The sequence below is a fragment of the Pholis gunnellus genome, assembly GCF_910591455.1.
Source record: "Pholis gunnellus genome assembly, chromosome: 18".
Classification (NCBI taxonomy): domain Eukaryota; kingdom Metazoa; phylum Chordata; class Actinopteri; order Perciformes; family Pholidae; genus Pholis; species Pholis gunnellus.
Genome location: NC_136545.1, coordinates 11,980,648 through 11,997,852, shown reverse-complemented (window position 1 = coordinate 11,997,852; position 17,205 = coordinate 11,980,648). Strand labels below are relative to the sequence as shown.

The following is a 17,205-nucleotide window of genomic DNA, read 5'->3' as shown; positions in this document are numbered from 1 at the left end:
AATATACATATCTTGCATAGAGATACCTTCACACTCTTGATCTTTTATCAACATTCCTCTTATTGGAAACAAGAAAATAAATATCATTGTTAAATTATGAAATCATAACTATTAAATACCATAAATAGGCTTCAATTACACTGATGTACCAGCCACCTTCATACTCACTTATCTTTTAAAGTCTTTAATTCTGTTGTTGAAAACTGACTGTCTAGGGCCAGCCTTAAGTCATCCTCAGAAAAGCGTGTTCATTTGTGTCCTCCTTCTGCAAACTTTGCTTTTTAGAGTCCTCAGTTCTCGAGAAACATTTGACAGCAACTCCTTGTAGGTCTTCAGGACCACACAGCCGTAGACCTTCTGCTGGAAGACGTTCTGAGGTGGAGGTAGTGTTGTCGGCCCTCCCGCTGGCTCTGGCACAGGCAGGTTTGGGAAGAGGCACTGATAGAAGTCGTTTATGAGAGCAGCCAGGTTCCTGCTGCTAGCGTTGACCTGGCTCAGGTCCGTCAGCAGCGGGCTCGTGGGTGACTGTAAGTCCGTCTGCTGCTCGTACACCCGTTTGAGATGCGGGAAGAAGTCTTGGAGATGTGTGTAGACGCTCATTAGCCTCTCTGAGGGCTCCAGGCCGGAGATGTTGGGGTCAGGGACGTTGTTAACGGACACCTTGCAGAACAGCTCTGACATTTCTCCTTGAGAGGCTTTCTGCAAAACAAAAGATCAGATATTCATTAAGCCACAAGTCTTCAGGAGGACCATGAATAGCATGCACATTGTGTTCTAAAAGAAGGTAAAAGGGCAGAGCGCTGAACAAGCAGATGAGGATATAACACAGCAAATTAGGATACAGCACTTCTAAGTCTGCACTCACATATGTTTTGATTAGGTCGACAGATTCCTTCTGTACCAGTCTGGTTAGCTTCAAAGTCTGCAGCAGAGAATTCCCACACTGCTGGTTTCTGCTTGCAGCCACAGTTCTTGATGAATCAACAGCCATAACCAGCAGGAGAGAGAGTAACGCTGCGGAGAAAGGAACTGGTCAGTTAAGGTTATCCAACATCCCAGTGGTGAGGGGAACCTCATTTGAAAGCCACAAGTGTAAGGCAGGGGTGATTACAACAGACTTTCCACTTTGCATATATTCAGCAAGAAAGAAAAGGGCACCAGAAGTCTGCGATATTACCGGTTCAGACATTTAATAGAACCATATACTGTGGTTAAAGTATGTTTCGGTGCCAACAAACAATGTCAGTCTGTTTAAAAATGTGCCAATTTAAAAACTAATTCACTCCTTTAGAAAGAACTAGACTGTGTTCAAAACCTGTGAAACCGTTAAATCTCACACTTCAGTCAGTTTCACAACACTGAGAGTAACCAATTGTTTTAAAAAATATTCTAATAGAAAAGTAGATGCAATGAAACTTACTTGTTGCTTTTTCCATAAACTGTTGAAAGCGCATGCTCTTTACATGACCATTCATTCTCCTCTCAGAATCACAGGCGAATTGCACGGACTCCTCATAAACACACTCCTTTAAAACTTTTTTTTTTAAAAGACAGAAACCACACATTTGTCACAGGAGGAAATGACGTGCACTTTGTGAGGCAACCAAATTTCCCAGAATGTCAGTTGTGCATTTTTTTTCTTCTCTTTCCTCTATATTAGACATGTGGGCCACGTCTCTACATGTCTGGTCACATGCGGGCATGTAGGGACGTTGTCTAATTATTATTATTAGTGACCATGCAGTGTAGCACAGAGTATTTTTAATGGTACTTCCTTTTTATTTGAGCATGGAAAAATATACTAGAAATGTGATATATTTAAATCGCTGATTTTTAGAAAAACATGTCAGGCATGCGTACAAGTGATTTAAACGCTGAGGTCAGCATACATTTTGACACAGTTTATAGAAAATAATCCCTATAAAGTAGACTCATTTTGATGTAGAATTGTGTCACAACAATTGACAACTGCTCCTCAGGCCATGCGTGTCTCTTTGCAGCAATATTGTTCACGGGGCCGTTTAAGCAGGAAGCTGGCAAAGTCACCGGAAATGCATTTCTCAATCAGAAACTTTTACAAGTGCGTATAAAAGGGAGGGTCTGCGTAGCTGAAGTAGGCAAGATGTCACTGTCATCACATCACAAGTTCATTTCTGCTTCTGCAGCGCTGGCTCGCATTATCAGGGGATGACATCACTGTGACATATTATGGTGCTGCATCCTCCGGTGATTAGTTCAAGCGGTATGTGAGGAGGGACCAGGAGGATTATGTCAAATGCGAATATAACACAAACTGGGTTTTTCATGTCTTGTCTAATCTCATCTTTGTCACCACCACAAATGATGATCACCTCCGCTTGGAGACACCCTGTGATGTGTTTCGCCTGCTGTCTGCATCGCAGGGTTAACGAGAGGTCAGCACACGGCCCACTAAGAGCTGACCCGATTGCCGTGTTTTTCTGATGGTAATCTCGTCTTTGTTTCAGACGTGCACACTAGATGCCACAACTCTGTCAAACCACTGACTACTTGAGAAAAAGACAGGGGGAACTCGACGTACCACAACACTGTCAGCACTACGGCAGGTAGAGGCTAACCACTCTACTGCCTATCCTCGGGGCTTTCCAGTTGCCCCAGGGGATAAAAGAGGGGTTGTGGTGAGGTGGGCAACGGCTGCAGATGGTGCCGCAGACGCCGACAGTTCAAGGAAAATACAGTCGCATTCCTGCCAGCGTTTACATTAGAGGCATGCCCCAAAAAAGCCCCCAATCAACACCCTAAATCAAGCAAGTTTACCCTGAAATGTAAGGAAGCCTAAAAACACTGGGCGCTCGGCAGTGTAACTTCCCTCTCACCTCTTGTTCCCATTTCAAGGTTCTGGTTTTCACAAGTTATCTTTGATATGCATGTGTGTTTGTAGATTTACAGTAAATTACAATAAACAGCATTTGACATAATGTAAGGTCACAGCCGTCACATCACACCAAAGAAAATGAAAAGTGAGAAGTCCTCGTCAAAATAAGCGAGCATTACAAGGAAATTCAACCACAAACAATGAAATGCACTGTCATAAGATGCAGGATGTTGATTGAGACTCTTTTTTTCAACAGAATCTCTTTTATTTTGTCTTTGAACTGCACAGGAAATGGTGATAAGGTTGTTTAGGAAAGTCCCCTTTATTCTAACTAAATACATCTTTCTAGTAACTTAGAATTCACACAAATTGTAAGGTTCATAACCGTTCTGAAGCTCAGGCAAACCTTATTCAAGCACCCCAATAGCACTTTTTTATGGAACCATTTGTCTGCAAGGCTTCAGTTATATGTGACCAGACAAAAGGCCTTACTGCATATGAGAAACTTTTTCATCAAATTTCAGAAAGTTTGTGAAAATGTAAAAAGCTGAAAAAATCAGGAGGCGCCATTCAACTTCAGAACACACTCTGGTCAAACAAATTCAGTGTTTTAGGTTTCTATGTGTAAAACAAGAGCATTTAAGTTCTATTGCCATCAGAAATAGAATGTCATAATATTCCTCGATTTATAATACTTTGATAATTCAGGGGGCGTCTTCCACCTTTCAGCCCTGTGAGGAACATGACCAAACATTAATACAAGTCGTGGCTCTGGAATGAAAAGAAAAGAAAAACAGGGGAAGAGTTAACCTGCCAAACATAACGGGGTTGCATTCAAGACCACCACATTAAACAATGTTTCAAAAGCTGACCTGTGATAAAATAGTATTTATTTTTTCATACATATACTTCATTTTTAGAGGATTTCACTGCATGGGGTACTCTAAATATGTCATGAGTGTTTAAAAAACTTAGTAGTGTTTTGACTCAGAGGGGGTTTCAAAATGCTTCACGTTTACATTTTGTAAAAATCAATCGTCTCTCCAAGACAAAAAACTACAAGGCTAAAGGTGGTATTAGAAATTAAGCACCAAACAATTATCTTTCCATTCAGGATTAATGGAAACATTGTGCAACCTGTTCAATGACCATAATGAACATGGCAAAAAAATATGTAAATCTGATCATTAGACACTAATTCCTCAAATGCAATCTGGACTCACATGTTGTGTTTGCTTTTGTAGAACCATTATCCCTTAAAGATCACGGTACTGATATTATAAGAAGTCTGTGGTTCCATCCACCAGCATTTATACAATCTGAGAGTCTAGTGATTTGACATAGCTTATATTGAGCTATTGTTTGACCATATCTCTATATCATGAAACAAAAACGAAGCAAAATCTGTATCGTTAAGCTCTGTTATCAGTAATAGACCAGTGTCTCTGTATGTTCTAGCTATATTCTCATGTACAAATATTCATATCAAAAGTTATACAGCACAATTCTCACCATTTTCCTTTACAAGAACTTTGATTAGTGAACATTAAATGATTCACAAGTTTGGATGAAACCAAAAAACAAAATGGTGCCGGCCTCAGTAAATAAAATATAGATATAACAAACACGGAACTAAAATCATCAGGCACAACTTAAATAAAGGCATTTGTGAAATTATCATATCAAATATGGCGCTTATGTCCAGTATCCATAGGCTTAAAACAAAAACAAAAAAAAATGCTTTTATTTACAAACAGCTAAAATCTCTGACAGATTCATGCTTCACTTCACAACCTGAATTTGTCCTTAAAGTGCATGCAATAATAAGCAGTTGTACCAAGTGGGATCTTGAATTGTGATAAGATAAACAGATTGATCAAGCTAATGCCAATTGACCCTACATATCAAATAAAAGAAAGGGTAAGAACTGTTGCCTAGAAAAGTGACGGACCACAGTATACTGTATGCATAAGCACAATATGGAAGTATGACCAAAAGAAAAAGAATAAACTCTGACCTTTCCAGTGACCCCATACAGTAATATTCACATTCAGAGCATGAAATAAAATAGAACAAAATCAAATAAAACCAATAAAAAAGACAAAGCAGCTTAACACCGCGGGGGAGTCCGCAGCTCACATTCCACAATGTCCCTCCATGTAACACACACATTAAGCATCATACGAACATGATGGGTTTCTACTTAAACATATCAAAGTGCCAATTTTACTAAAATTTCCTGATTTATTCAATTCATACCAAAAGGAGGAAATGGCATGGAGGAAAGAGTCTGTTATTTTTAAACACACAAGTTTTGAGTTACACTGACTAGGTTTGATTTTTATTGACATGTTGTTGTAGATTCCTTTTGTTTTTACTCCCCCCCCCCCCCCCCCCCTCCCTTTCACAAAAGAAGTTCTCATTGCACGTAACACCTCGATTCAAAGATGCAATATCTAAGAGAGAAGAAAAGCAATAGAGAAAGTTATCCAGCTTTGCCACCGTGGACGTGACAAACTGTCAAGTGGACGCAAAAAAAGGGCACGGATATGTTGTCCTCTAAAGATAAATCCACTTTCATCTGTTGTCTTCTTTGGGGAAGTCCAGAGATTCCAGGCTTCCAAAGCCGAGGCTTCTACTTTCTGTCTCAAAAGTGTTAATTTCTCTGTCCTGACGCTCCAATAAGTGCTTGATCTTTTCGGTGCGTTCCTTCTGAAGTGCAGCCAGTTCCTCTTCAATCTGAAATCGAAAAACGTGATGGCGGTTATTTCGTTATATGGACTCTAACTTTAACCTCATTGTTTGCCCTGCTAGAGACGCGGCTCTGTAACTCCAGCACTTTCACAGTAAGACGTCCCGGTTATTAGCCAGATTGACAGAACATTTTGTGTAGAATGAATCTTACAGTTAGTGGTGGTTTTCCTTTAGGGCCACATTAAAGCTGAAACTACCAGTTAAAGTGTCAATCAGCATGAAATTATCATGCAACTAGACCTGGTCAAGCCTCTCAAATGTGAGGATTCTCTTTGTGTTCAGTGTGTGATAGTAAACTGAAAACTAAACTGAAACTCGTTTGTGGTTGGGTCTTACTGTATTGTACAGTATACTTGCTCAACATCTTGATTTATCTTAATGTGTTAATTTTTGCTAATTAGCCCTAAACCCAATGTACAGTTGAGGGACAAGTTAAAGTTAAGTTACAGTTGAAGAAGTAATATTTTTGACCTGATGATGATCCCCTTATCCTGAGGGAGACATGTATATATTGTGTAACGAATTTCATGACAATCCATCCAATAGTTTATTAATTTTGCAGTCTGGACCAAAGTGGTGGACCAACCGATCAACATTGCCATCTCGAGGCCCATATCACCGGCATGGCTAAGAATATCTGAACAAAGAACCTGATTTTCCTATCTTACAGCAGTGATGGGCTCTGTGGGACTCCATAACAATGAAGTAAAGCCAATGTAAACAAAACAAAGAACACAACATTTTAATAATAGAAGACCCTATTGCTTTTCCTCGAGCACCACCCCATGTGCAAAGTTTTTACAACAAACAATTTATAACAAACAATTTACTTTACTTTTGCTTCATTGCAGCCCTTTTTACTTACCTGAGGAACGCTGCAGAGCTCCAGAGTCACCTGCCAGCGATGAGCTTCACCAGTAGGACAAAGTGACACGTCACCCTCAACTGTGCAATCCCAACCAACCATAAGGAGTTGGAGGGAAACCCCTCACTTCCTTCCCAGCTGCAAACTTGCATATCCAGGTAACTGAACCCCTCAACACATTTGTGTTTGTGGTCACTATCAGTGCACCTATTTGTAAAAGATTCCCAACAAAGCTGCAGCTCTCAACAGGTGTCTCTCTCTGGACATTTATCCATCCAGGGGTCATTTCTTCAAACATAACGGTGTCATGCTGTATTAATACAGAGTATTTTAAAAAGGCTTCGATCTGAAACCTACCTTCTGTTCAAGGTGCGCTCTGCGTATGGAGACCTTCTGCTCAAGTTTCTGCTGCTCTCGCTCGTGTTGGGTCTCCATCTGTGACTTGGTTTTTCTCTGGTAGGCGTCCAGGAGCTCCATCTCTTGCTTCAGCTGCTGCTTCAGGGCCTGGCACTCCATTTCCTGCTCTGCGTCTAATCGCATCTACAGGCCCAGCGAGACGGAGGTAGTTACAAACACATTAACAACAAGCATAGGTTGGGCCTCGTTTATCAAACCACAGGCCAAATATGTTGGGGCTCTAAAAATTCAAATATGCGCGATGAGGTTGCAAATAGCCGATGCACATAGTTGTGACCGTTACCGTTAGTCTGAAGTGAAGAGCGAATGTCTTCTACAAGTAAATATACAACATACAAAGGATGAATGAGGCCCACTTCTGCTATTCATGACAAGATGCCTCAGGATCCTCGTACCGCTTGTGAGGCCATCATCTCGTTGATGCTCTGCTCGTACTGCTCAGCCAGTATGGCCAGCTTGCGTGTCTGTTCCTCTTTTAGGCTCCTCAGGATAATCTTATGGTCGCCTTTGGGAGAGACCTCCAGCTGATGGTTCCTAAGAGCTTTGTACTGCTTGTTCTGCACCTTGCAGGTATCCTGGAACTGTTTCTTGATCTGCATCTCCAGCATCTCCAGAGGGTTGAAAGAGAAAGACAAACAAAAGGCATCAAATCACAGGTGATTGTTGTTACTGGTTCATTTTGACTTTAACATTGAGGCAAAAGAAATACTCACTTGACGATAACAAAATGTAACAGTTAACAGTTGGTCTCTCTTGCAATATCTCTCTTAATTTGACTCACAAACAACTTGCATGCATTTAATTCCACCTGTTGATCATTTTTTTTTAAATAAAAAATGTAAATCAATGGATTTATTTATTTATTTCTTGCAGTGACATTGAACATGTTTGCATAGAGAAAGTGAGCTTTCACTGCTCAACACTGGAGCTCAAACAAAAACAAAAAGCGTCAATAGACTGAGGTGGGAGAGAAGATTTAAATCTGTGAAAGATATCAGAAATGTTTTTGAGGCAGTTGTCATGGGGGTTTTTTTCGACATATTTGCGATGGGCAATTTAGAACTAGAATACCAGCTACGTTTTAGGCAAACCAAAAGTAAGAGGTGGAGAACAGCAGAGGGGACTGATGTACAGTACCTGCAGAGCTTTCATATCAAACCCATGATGTAATCTTCCTGTCGAAACATGTCTCGTCCCTTTTGTCAACAAACTTTTAAAACCTCACCAGGTTTTCTGGGTATCAACTCACTAAATAACCACATAGTTGGAAAGAGAAAGTCCCAGGCACCTTGAGGTTTCTGGGCTGCTGCCGCTGCTCCAGAGTGTGTTTCCTGTGTAGCTCTCTCTGCCGCCGGCCGTTGTACTCCTCCTGGTTTTCCAGCTCTGTCTGGTGCTGCAGCCGCATGAGTTCAATGCGCAGCTTCTGCAGCATCTGCAGCTGCCTGCGCTCCATGTCCTGGGTGGACTCGTCCTGCCGGATCATCAAGGCATGCTCCATCTCCTTCTGGGTCCTCTTCTTGTTCAGCTCCTGGGACAACAAGTTTGATGTAAGGTCGTTTTTTTAATGACAACATGCGCAAATTCAGCTTAGGTCCTCTTCTTTTAGCTGATATTTCATTTCATAGATGTAGTGTCTTCTTTGATACAACTTAAAATAAGTAACGATTACAAGGTTTCACAAAGACGTTGTTTACCCAAGGTAGCAAGTCATCCAGACTGAAACTCGTCTTTTGATCAATTCAATTAGGAAATGATGGTCTTAGCAATAGTCACACTATAATTGTTGCATGTAATTTGGTGCCTACGCTCTATTTACCTTTAGGTTAATGTTATATTTCATAAAAGTGTATTCATTTTGTATGATGTTAGTGATGGTGGCCCACTCTTGCTGTTAAACACAGCGTTAAAATGCAGAATTCTGCATTCTTGTTGTCAGTGGACAGTTTGAAGCGTTAGAAAATACAATTTCTGAAAATGTTTTGCAGGGTGGGAATGAGACATTTTGATCTACATAATGTGGGTTGCTCTGACGGCCGCCATGTTCACCGCATTGTTGGCAGCCTTTCCTACTGTGGAAATGTAGTTTTGGAAAATAATCCCAAATCGTTGTTGGTTTCAGGTTCAATGTGAGGATTTGCTTTTTTTTTCAGTTTCATGTCATAACAAATGTAAATTGAATATCACTGGATTTTTGAAAAGTTAGTCAAAGTAGTTTGAAGAAATCACTTATGCATACGTAATCAAACAATCATCAACAAATGATTCATAATCATCTTATCCTGGGCATTTTAATCAATGACACCATAAAGAAACCGTTATTTCTCTGAAATCTGGTATTGATTTAGTCATCACCGACTGTTATTTCACAAAAGATTCCTGTGTCCAAACGTCTTCTGAAAACACCAATAGTCGTATTTCATTTTGAGGTTGTCTGCACAGTCTGCTCACACATGTTGTGATGTGATGTCAGTAGATCACGTTACCTCTCTCAGTTGCTCCTGTTCAAACTCGTGCTTCCTGACCAGACTCCGGCGTTTGAGGGCCCTGCAGCTCCGGTCGTAGACCAGCCTCTGCTGGGCCAACAGGTGAGCTTCCTCCTCCGCCTGAGAGCGCTGTATTGTTTCTTTGTGCCTGGACAGACGCTCCTGCTTCTCCTCCTTGGGTGTACCAGGGTCTTCGCTCATCTCCTGTAACACCAATAAACGGAAATGTGTTTCATGTTGAAATGATATAATGTGAGGGACAATACACTTTGCTTTGTATTTGTTTGTGATATTTACTTCTTTGATCTTGTCTTTGCAAAGCCGGTACTCCTTTTTCTGATTCTCTAAGAAAGTAGTCAGCTCTCTTTTTTGCTGAGCAACAATCTGTTGCTGGATCCTCCTCTCTTCAGCTGCAACGGACTTCATCTGTGAACAGACATTCAAGTATTTAAATGAACACCCTTTAATGATCTCTTAATGCCTGTACAGACACACGTCATCATTCATTGGTGCTTGCTGTTAAGGCTTTACCTCTTTGTCTGTTTGAGCAGTGTGGCGTTTGGCCAGTCTTTCCAGCTCAATGTAAGTGTTGTTCGCATGTGTCTCTAATTCCTTCTGCAACCGGAGCCTATGCTCATCCATCTCGGCCTTTAGCCTGTTCTCCAGGGCGATCAGCTGCTTCTGGTGCTGCCGCCGCATGCGCTTATACCCAGACATCTGCTCCCGCAGCTCAAAGTCCTGCTCATGCTCCTGGATCTACCTGATGACCTAGGGAACACAGGAAGCAGGAAGTAAAAGAAACCGAGCGGGCAGAGAGAAGCAACTGCCATGGTGAAATCAGGTGGAATAAAGGAAGACATACAGCTGGTTAGTCAGAGGCCACTGTCTACAAACAGACCACCTACAGTGGAGTGCAAACAACATTTCTGCAAACTGGAAAGTAAACAGTTTTCAGATTACTACACATCCACGATAACCCAAGAAGTTAGCACGGTTTGATACACACATCTGACAATCCTTTAGGGTTGACAGTATCAATGTCTTTCAGCATCAGTGTCACACAAAAGAGGTGAAGTTCATCAATATACAGAGGCTCTGCTGTTTAATCCCATTCATACTCTTGATCAGAGTCAACTCCTTAACACTAGAAAGCAACATGAATGAATCCACCAATCATCAAAGCTCCAAACGTAACATTTATAATATATGGAACCACTGTTAGGCTCATTCTGTAAAATGACTATTTGAGACAGGCATGAGAGAAGATGTATAAATGCACCAATCTGACAAAAACTCAACCTCTCTGGTAATAGGCGTCGGGGCAGAGATTTAAATGGAATACATATAAATGCAATGCACACACATACAAGCAGAGGCAGAGAGGGAAGCTGAGGACGGAAAATATGACATCCATTAACAGGATCTGGTTGCCATGACTACAGATGTACAGCTGAGAACACAGACACCCCCCCTCCCTCTCCCCTCCCCTCCCCTCCTCACCTCCCGCCGCCAGCACGCATACACGCACACATACACTAACACACGCGCGCGAGCACCAGCGGGTTTTTTTTTTTTGCATGCAAACGGAAAGAGGGAGAGAGAGAGAGAGAGAGAGAGAGGGCGGGCGAGAGAGAGAGCGAGAGAGAGAGAGGGGGAGAGGGAGAGAGGGGGGGGGGGGGAGCTGCGTACCAAAGATGCTGATTTGATGGTGGCAATGTGTTCACAGATCTTGCAGTCGAGAGACCGGCTCTTGTGAGAAGTAGGCCGCAGCTCTGGCCTGGTGTCCCTGTGCACAGCCTCATCCCTCACGCAAGCATGGTCCTGCAGGGGGGGAGGAAAAGGAGGAGATAGTGGGGCTGGGTGCTTCCCAGGCCCTCCGCACTCGCTGTTTCTGCTAGAGCTGCTATTATTGCCGAATCTCCCTGAATGCAGCACACATCCAGCTTTAAATGCATCCTTCCCCTGCTTGTTCCCCCGCTACTGTCTGCAAGTTCTTCCTACGGGAGAAAAGGGCATTGCTAAACAATTGCAGGCACCACCGAGAAGGCAGCTACTGGATGTAGTCGGGTTTTTTTTTTTTCTGGCGTCCCCCTCTCCTCAAAGAGAAGGAACCAAATGGCTCCGGTGGATAAGGTTGAATTATGCAATGCCTACCATTGACACTCGGAGAAAGATAGCACAGGGATGTATTTTACTGCCACTCGTCTTTTCCGTTTCAAAATGCAAGAAATGTTTGGGAGGAAAAATACTTTTCCTGTGTTCCAATGATCGCATGTGGTACCATATTTAAAAAGATTGGAGTCAGATAAGGCACATCCAAACATGGTTTTCCCTCGAATATGTCGCTTGATGATCCGTTTGTATTCCACTCGAATTTCTGTCCTACATTTACAGCGCACTTGGTCATGGTAGGTGGTTCTGGTGCCTTCTATTCATCTCTTTCCTCTGTCCCTCTTCTACACTCCCCCTTCCTTTAAAGAGACACCGCAATACTACAGCCAACCAGCCTAAAGTTATTTCACTGCAGGCTCTATCACAAGATACATTTTCAGAAATAGAAACCAATATGATGAGAATGTTCACTTATATATGTATAGCTTAAATGTAATTCAGTATTTGTTTAAAAAAAAAATAGGATCCATAAGATATTATTACTATTATTATATATTTTCAGAAAATCCACTCTTTTTTTAAATCCTTCAGTACCATAATATTAAAATATTTAAAAGAGAAAAGCTTTATGATACCAACCTGTGAATGGCTCATTGCATGGGTGGAATACACTCACAAAATAATACAAATTAGCCTTCTTTATGATACATTTTTTTCAACGCTCCTCTTCTTTTCATCAGTGAGACTCATGTTTTTATTTATGAACATTACTTGTATTTTTGGTGAACTAATGACGCAAAGAGCCTACTATTTTTATAATTGCCACTCGTATTATTCCTGTCATTACTTTGTGTGGCCGCTGGAGGGCGACAGAGACAAACATTGAGATCATGTGTCCCTCTCCATGGTGCTGAATATACTTCGCTAAATCGCAACTGTCGCCATCACCGCTGCCACGACTAGCACTACTTCCTCTATGACCGCAAACACAAAGTACACCGTAGCACACATGCAGTACTCCCGGTAACCACCTGGAGTTACAACGGAAACCACCTCATCCGCCGACCTCCGAGAAACCGCGTGGAACGCCTTCGCAACCAGCTAGTAGCTACCAGCAAATGCCCTGAAAACTCCTCAGCACCCACCTAGTGACAGGGTTAGGGTTATGGTATACTGTAGCAACTTATCCAAACACTAAAATTACATCTTTTACACACTTTCACTTAAAGGCATAGTATGCAAGAAGTTCCGCGTATTGTTTGTAAACACAATATTCAACGTTGGCGTATTTATTTAGCCTATGCATGAGTCTTATCAAAGATCAAAGGGTGTTATGCATTCATTAAAATGGACCTTACTGTACATTTTACTGATCCACTTTAAGTTTAAACAAAAACAAAACAACAAAAAAACGTTAACTTATTTTTGGCTTTGGGCCTGACAGGTCCAGTGGTGGTCCCGTGTGTCCCCGTTAATAACTGTGAGGTTGACGATGGATGGATGAAGGATGACAGGCTATATACAGGTTCTATATATGAACATTGGTGATGGGGCTGCAGCAGAGGGTGACTCCATGGGTCGCACTCTAATGGATGTGTAAATGCATGTTAAGAGTCTGTTGGCCAAAACTAACCCAATTGTCTGGGACAATTTCAAGATCTGTTAAGCTCCTCTGTATCTAAACTGACACATTATCAATTTAGGTACATTTTCCACTGTGTGGGCAGGAATGAAAGAAGGAAAAATGACTGTTGATTTGCAAAAACTTTAATCCAAAATCAATTTTAAGTGATTGTTTTCCCACCCGGCTGGCTTCAATCTGGAACAAGAGAAACTCAAAGCAAGAGCAGGGACATTTCACCACTGCATGCTTGAATTTCTCAAAAAGGATAGATTCAGATGTAATATGAAAAGTAACACCTCAAAAGATTACTGTGAACATGTTTATTTGGTAACGCTACTTAAAGAATCTGTACATTTTCTCAATAGTGTCAGCTTGAAGAGACATTTATCTTTGGTCATATTAAATGTGTGAGAGAAATCTTCTCCGCGCTGCTTATAAATGAACATCTAACCTCCATCTCCATATTATTTTCGTTTTCTAAATACACAAACAAGCGAGAGGACTGCCACTCTTCCGTCTTAAAGTGACACTTCATTTGCCATCCTTTACTCAAATTAAATTGAACCACTGTTTGTTACATCATCAAATTGCTGTTAAGTGATTCCTTTTCAGCCAACCACTGGCTGAATAATCACCAAACCAAGCTAAAAAAGCAATCACAATTTTAAACAAAATCCCCCCTTTTTTCACTCTATCTGTCTCAGTATTTCCAACATTACAATAATCCATGTGTTGACATTCCGTACAAATATAGTAACTCCTGATACGTCAACATGTAATACCTAGTTCAAGCAGTAGATGTCACTGTTTACTTCTGAGTGGCCTTCATCAGATCAGCCGAGCCCCGGACTTCTGCTCTTGTACATTTTAGCCTCTAATGCAGTTTAATGTTACATTAATGTATAATTTCTCAGTTATCAAACACCTTCATTTCATCCAGCTCCAGGCTGTTGTGCATTTGTTTTAAAGTTTGCCATCACGTGGCTTGTAGAAGACCACCATTGACTACAGTGAATTTAAAATAAATTAATTTGGTGGAATAAACTTAAAACAGCTCATTTGTAGGATATAGATATTCTTTGAGAGAAACTTGATGAATCTCTACCTTAATAAATCAAATCAACTGAAATACTAAAGTCAAAACTGTCTCTCAAAGAGGAAACTATATTACACTAAACAGGACTTCAGTGCCCTCTTGTGGACCATTTGATAATAACGTTCCGGAAAGCCATCAGAAATAGAGCAATGGATGAATAATCAATACAGGTTTCTATGAATCCTATAATCTGCTAACAAATGTATCACTCATAGAGAACACTAAAGGATAAAATCACATTCTTTATTTATATGGCAGAAGCTGTTTAATACATTTTTGGCAGATACATCCGGACAGCTTTATTAGGCTGGTTAATCAATACATCAATGTACAACTTTCAGGACAAGCACACAAAATCTATGTTACAGCTTTTTACAATGTTTCTTTTCTTCACAAGCAAAATCAAACCAAATCAATATTTAATTGTCTTGCCATGTTACACAGAAGCACAACTTGACCTTTTTGTTATAAAGTTTGGATATAAATAGTTCATTTTCCTCTGTCCATTCTTGGCCAGTATTGTCAGCTATCATCTCCACAGTCCCTTAAGTCATGTAAGGTCACAACTACAGCTGCTAGCTTGTATTTTATATCATTAAGATATTATAAGAGCATGAAAACATGATGGTATGTTGTTAGGAATACACGGTCATGCTAATCCATTTATAAGCGATGACAAGCGAAAAATAATTCCTTATTTTCAGAGTTGATTCTGTATTATATTGATGAGTGCGCATTTAATTGTGAAACCAAATGTAATGATATTGTACCGTTGATATTACAATATCAGTGTGTTATAGCAGGAAAACACTACAACAGACTAGTTCTGCCTTTTTTTTCATGCCAGTGCTGCAAACGTTGCTCTACACAACCGGGGCAACATCTCGTTGTAGTTTCAAATTCTTGCTTACTGGTTTCACTTTTCACCGTCCTGCGTCAGTTTGATCTGAACCGGTATCACAACCTCATTGGGTGGGTTGCTGGTGGATGTCCCTGGAGCGGGGGCCTCCACGGACAGAACTCCATCACCGGACAGCGAAGAGCTGATGTGTTGCGAGTCCACCCCCTTTGGCAGCCTTGAAGAGAAGAGGAGTTCTGTTTATGTTGACCTCTTGCCTTATATGTGTCATCATACAATACCACATTGAACCACAGGAAGATCATTCTTTTCAAAATTCCTCACATTCTCAGAGACGACTTACTTGTATTTCCGGGTGAAGCACCGTGAAACAGATCCATGATCATCCTGCCTTTCTTCATGATTTCCTTGTAATGAAAAAAGAAACGAATGTTAAAGATCAGGCACGGTATACTTTTTGTCACATCTCAAATATAGCTTGTGGGACATCAGAGAATCATGTGCAGTGTACCTGATATTTGCAAATAACCCTCCTTGGTTGTGATTGTAATTTCCTCAGGCGAGAAGTGATTGACGTCCAGGTTAATCTTCCAGCTGTCCTGCCCTGTTTGGATCTCTGACACTCCACTTGCTAGTTGTCTCGGACCCCTTTGGTTCAACCCTGCAGAGTGCTGGCCACTGAATGGAGGCAGAAGGGGAGTTTGTGCGTACCCGGGCCAGGAGAAAGAGGCCAGTCTCCTCTTGGACCAGTCAATCCAGTCCACATCACTAGGGTCCAGGAAAGGAGGGAGGCCAAAGTCCTGCGTAAAGATTCGACTCGGCTGCGTCCAGTTTGGGAAAGGATCCCAGGTCACATCTCGGCGGAAAATGGGACGGGATAATATTTTATTTTGTTCCTCCATATCCTAGGAAATAAGGTCCGAATGAAGGGAAAGGATGTTGAAACTGCAAAAGCCTGAAGCTCCACCCTAACAAACAAGTCTAGATTGATGACCTGAGCACTCAACAATGGGCAGCTGTATTTCTGTTCTCGACAGAAAGTGAGCTGGAGGTCTGAGGAAAAGGCTGCTTTGGCATCTGTACTGCTCTACTCACACACATATATACCCAGCGGAGTCATTCTAACACTTGTCCAGCATCAAGTGTGATCTAAGGGACGAGAATGACTCGGTATGTCATGAGCTGGTGTGTTACTCCTCCGTTGCCCCGGGACCTGGAGAGGATAATGCTAACTATTCTTTATTTATATCTCTGGAGTGTCTGTGGCAAGTTGTTGGCGAATGACTCTGGAAGCAGCAAGCAGACAGTTTATTCAGCCGTGGCCTCTGCAGTCTTGTCACATACTGGTGCTCTTTGTCCATATAACTCACAGCCTTGTGTTATGTGAGGGAACAGCACGTACAAGCGGAGTCACACGGTAAACAACAGAGTAACTTCCAGTTTCTCAACACAAGATTGAAGAAAAACAACTCAAGCCGGAATAAACAAATGATGAGCATGCCGGGCAAATTACAACGATAAAGGGCGTGTTTACATTCAGGACAAAGTGATGGGCACTGACACAGTCGAGTGGTGGTGGGGAATTTTGCATCTAGAGCCAGGTCTTCATGGGTGTTATGTTGTATAAATAATGAACTGAGCTTCAGAGGAATAAATCAAGCCTTTTGCCATCAGAGAGGAATGGTATTTATTAATGAGGCAATATCTGTTACCTTTCCATCTGCACTCATCCAAATTCGAGCATGTCGTCTGCAGACCGAGGCTCGTTGACAGTTCACTTTTGCTGGATATAGCCTGCTAGCTACCAACCAAACTTTTCTTCAGTTTTAGCTTTCTCACACTGCATTCTACTGAAGGTTTGTGATTACTATTTAGTAGTTCATTGCAATAGTTGTTGCGGTATTTGCCACGTTTTAGACTGAGTAAATAAGACAATATACCTTACATTTCCAGAGCTAAAGCAGCATAAGGTAATCACGGAGGCTAACGGATAATGGATTCGCATTCCCAGAAGTAAAGGTATACTGTTGAAAAGTTAATCGTGCATACAAACAGAAATATGAGGACATTTGTTCTTGTATCGTCTGGTGCATGAGGCCCATTGTGTTCTGTAGTTTGGCAGAATGCATTGTAAAATAAGA

At 41.4% G+C, this 17,205-nt stretch overlaps 3 protein-coding genes across 3 annotated transcripts; all 3 read right to left on the bottom strand.

Annotated features, from left to right (window-relative positions):
• Positions 1-234: 234 nt before the first annotated feature.
• Positions 235-2,868, bottom strand: m17 (IL-6 subfamily cytokine M17; the record flags this gene model as incomplete). Its single annotated transcript, XM_079179288.1, has 3 exons — positions 235-699; positions 866-1,014; positions 2,856-2,868. The coding sequence occupies 3 exons, from the start codon at positions 2,866-2,868 to the stop codon at positions 235-237; spliced, it is 627 nt and encodes a 208-aa protein (XP_079035414.1).
• A 2,563-nt stretch (positions 2,869-5,431) lies between these two features.
• On the bottom strand, positions 5,432-10,090 carry taok3b (TAO kinase 3b; the record flags this gene model as incomplete). Its single annotated transcript, XM_079178540.1, has 7 exons — positions 5,432-5,593; positions 6,831-7,013; positions 7,286-7,498; positions 8,179-8,418; positions 9,374-9,577; positions 9,671-9,799; positions 9,905-10,090. 7 exons carry the CDS (start codon positions 10,088-10,090, stop codon positions 5,432-5,434), a joined length of 1,317 nt encoding a protein of 438 aa, XP_079034666.1.
• Positions 10,091-14,751: 4,661 nt separating this feature from the next.
• LOC306710741 (heat shock protein beta-1-like) lies at positions 14,752-15,966 on the bottom strand (the record flags this gene model as incomplete). Its single annotated transcript, XM_079179420.1, has 3 exons — positions 14,752-15,281; positions 15,408-15,471; positions 15,576-15,966. 3 exons carry the CDS (start codon positions 15,964-15,966, stop codon positions 15,122-15,124), a joined length of 615 nt encoding a protein of 204 aa, XP_079035546.1. The 3' UTR covers positions 14,752-15,121.
• Positions 15,967-17,205: the final 1,239 nt, after the last annotated feature.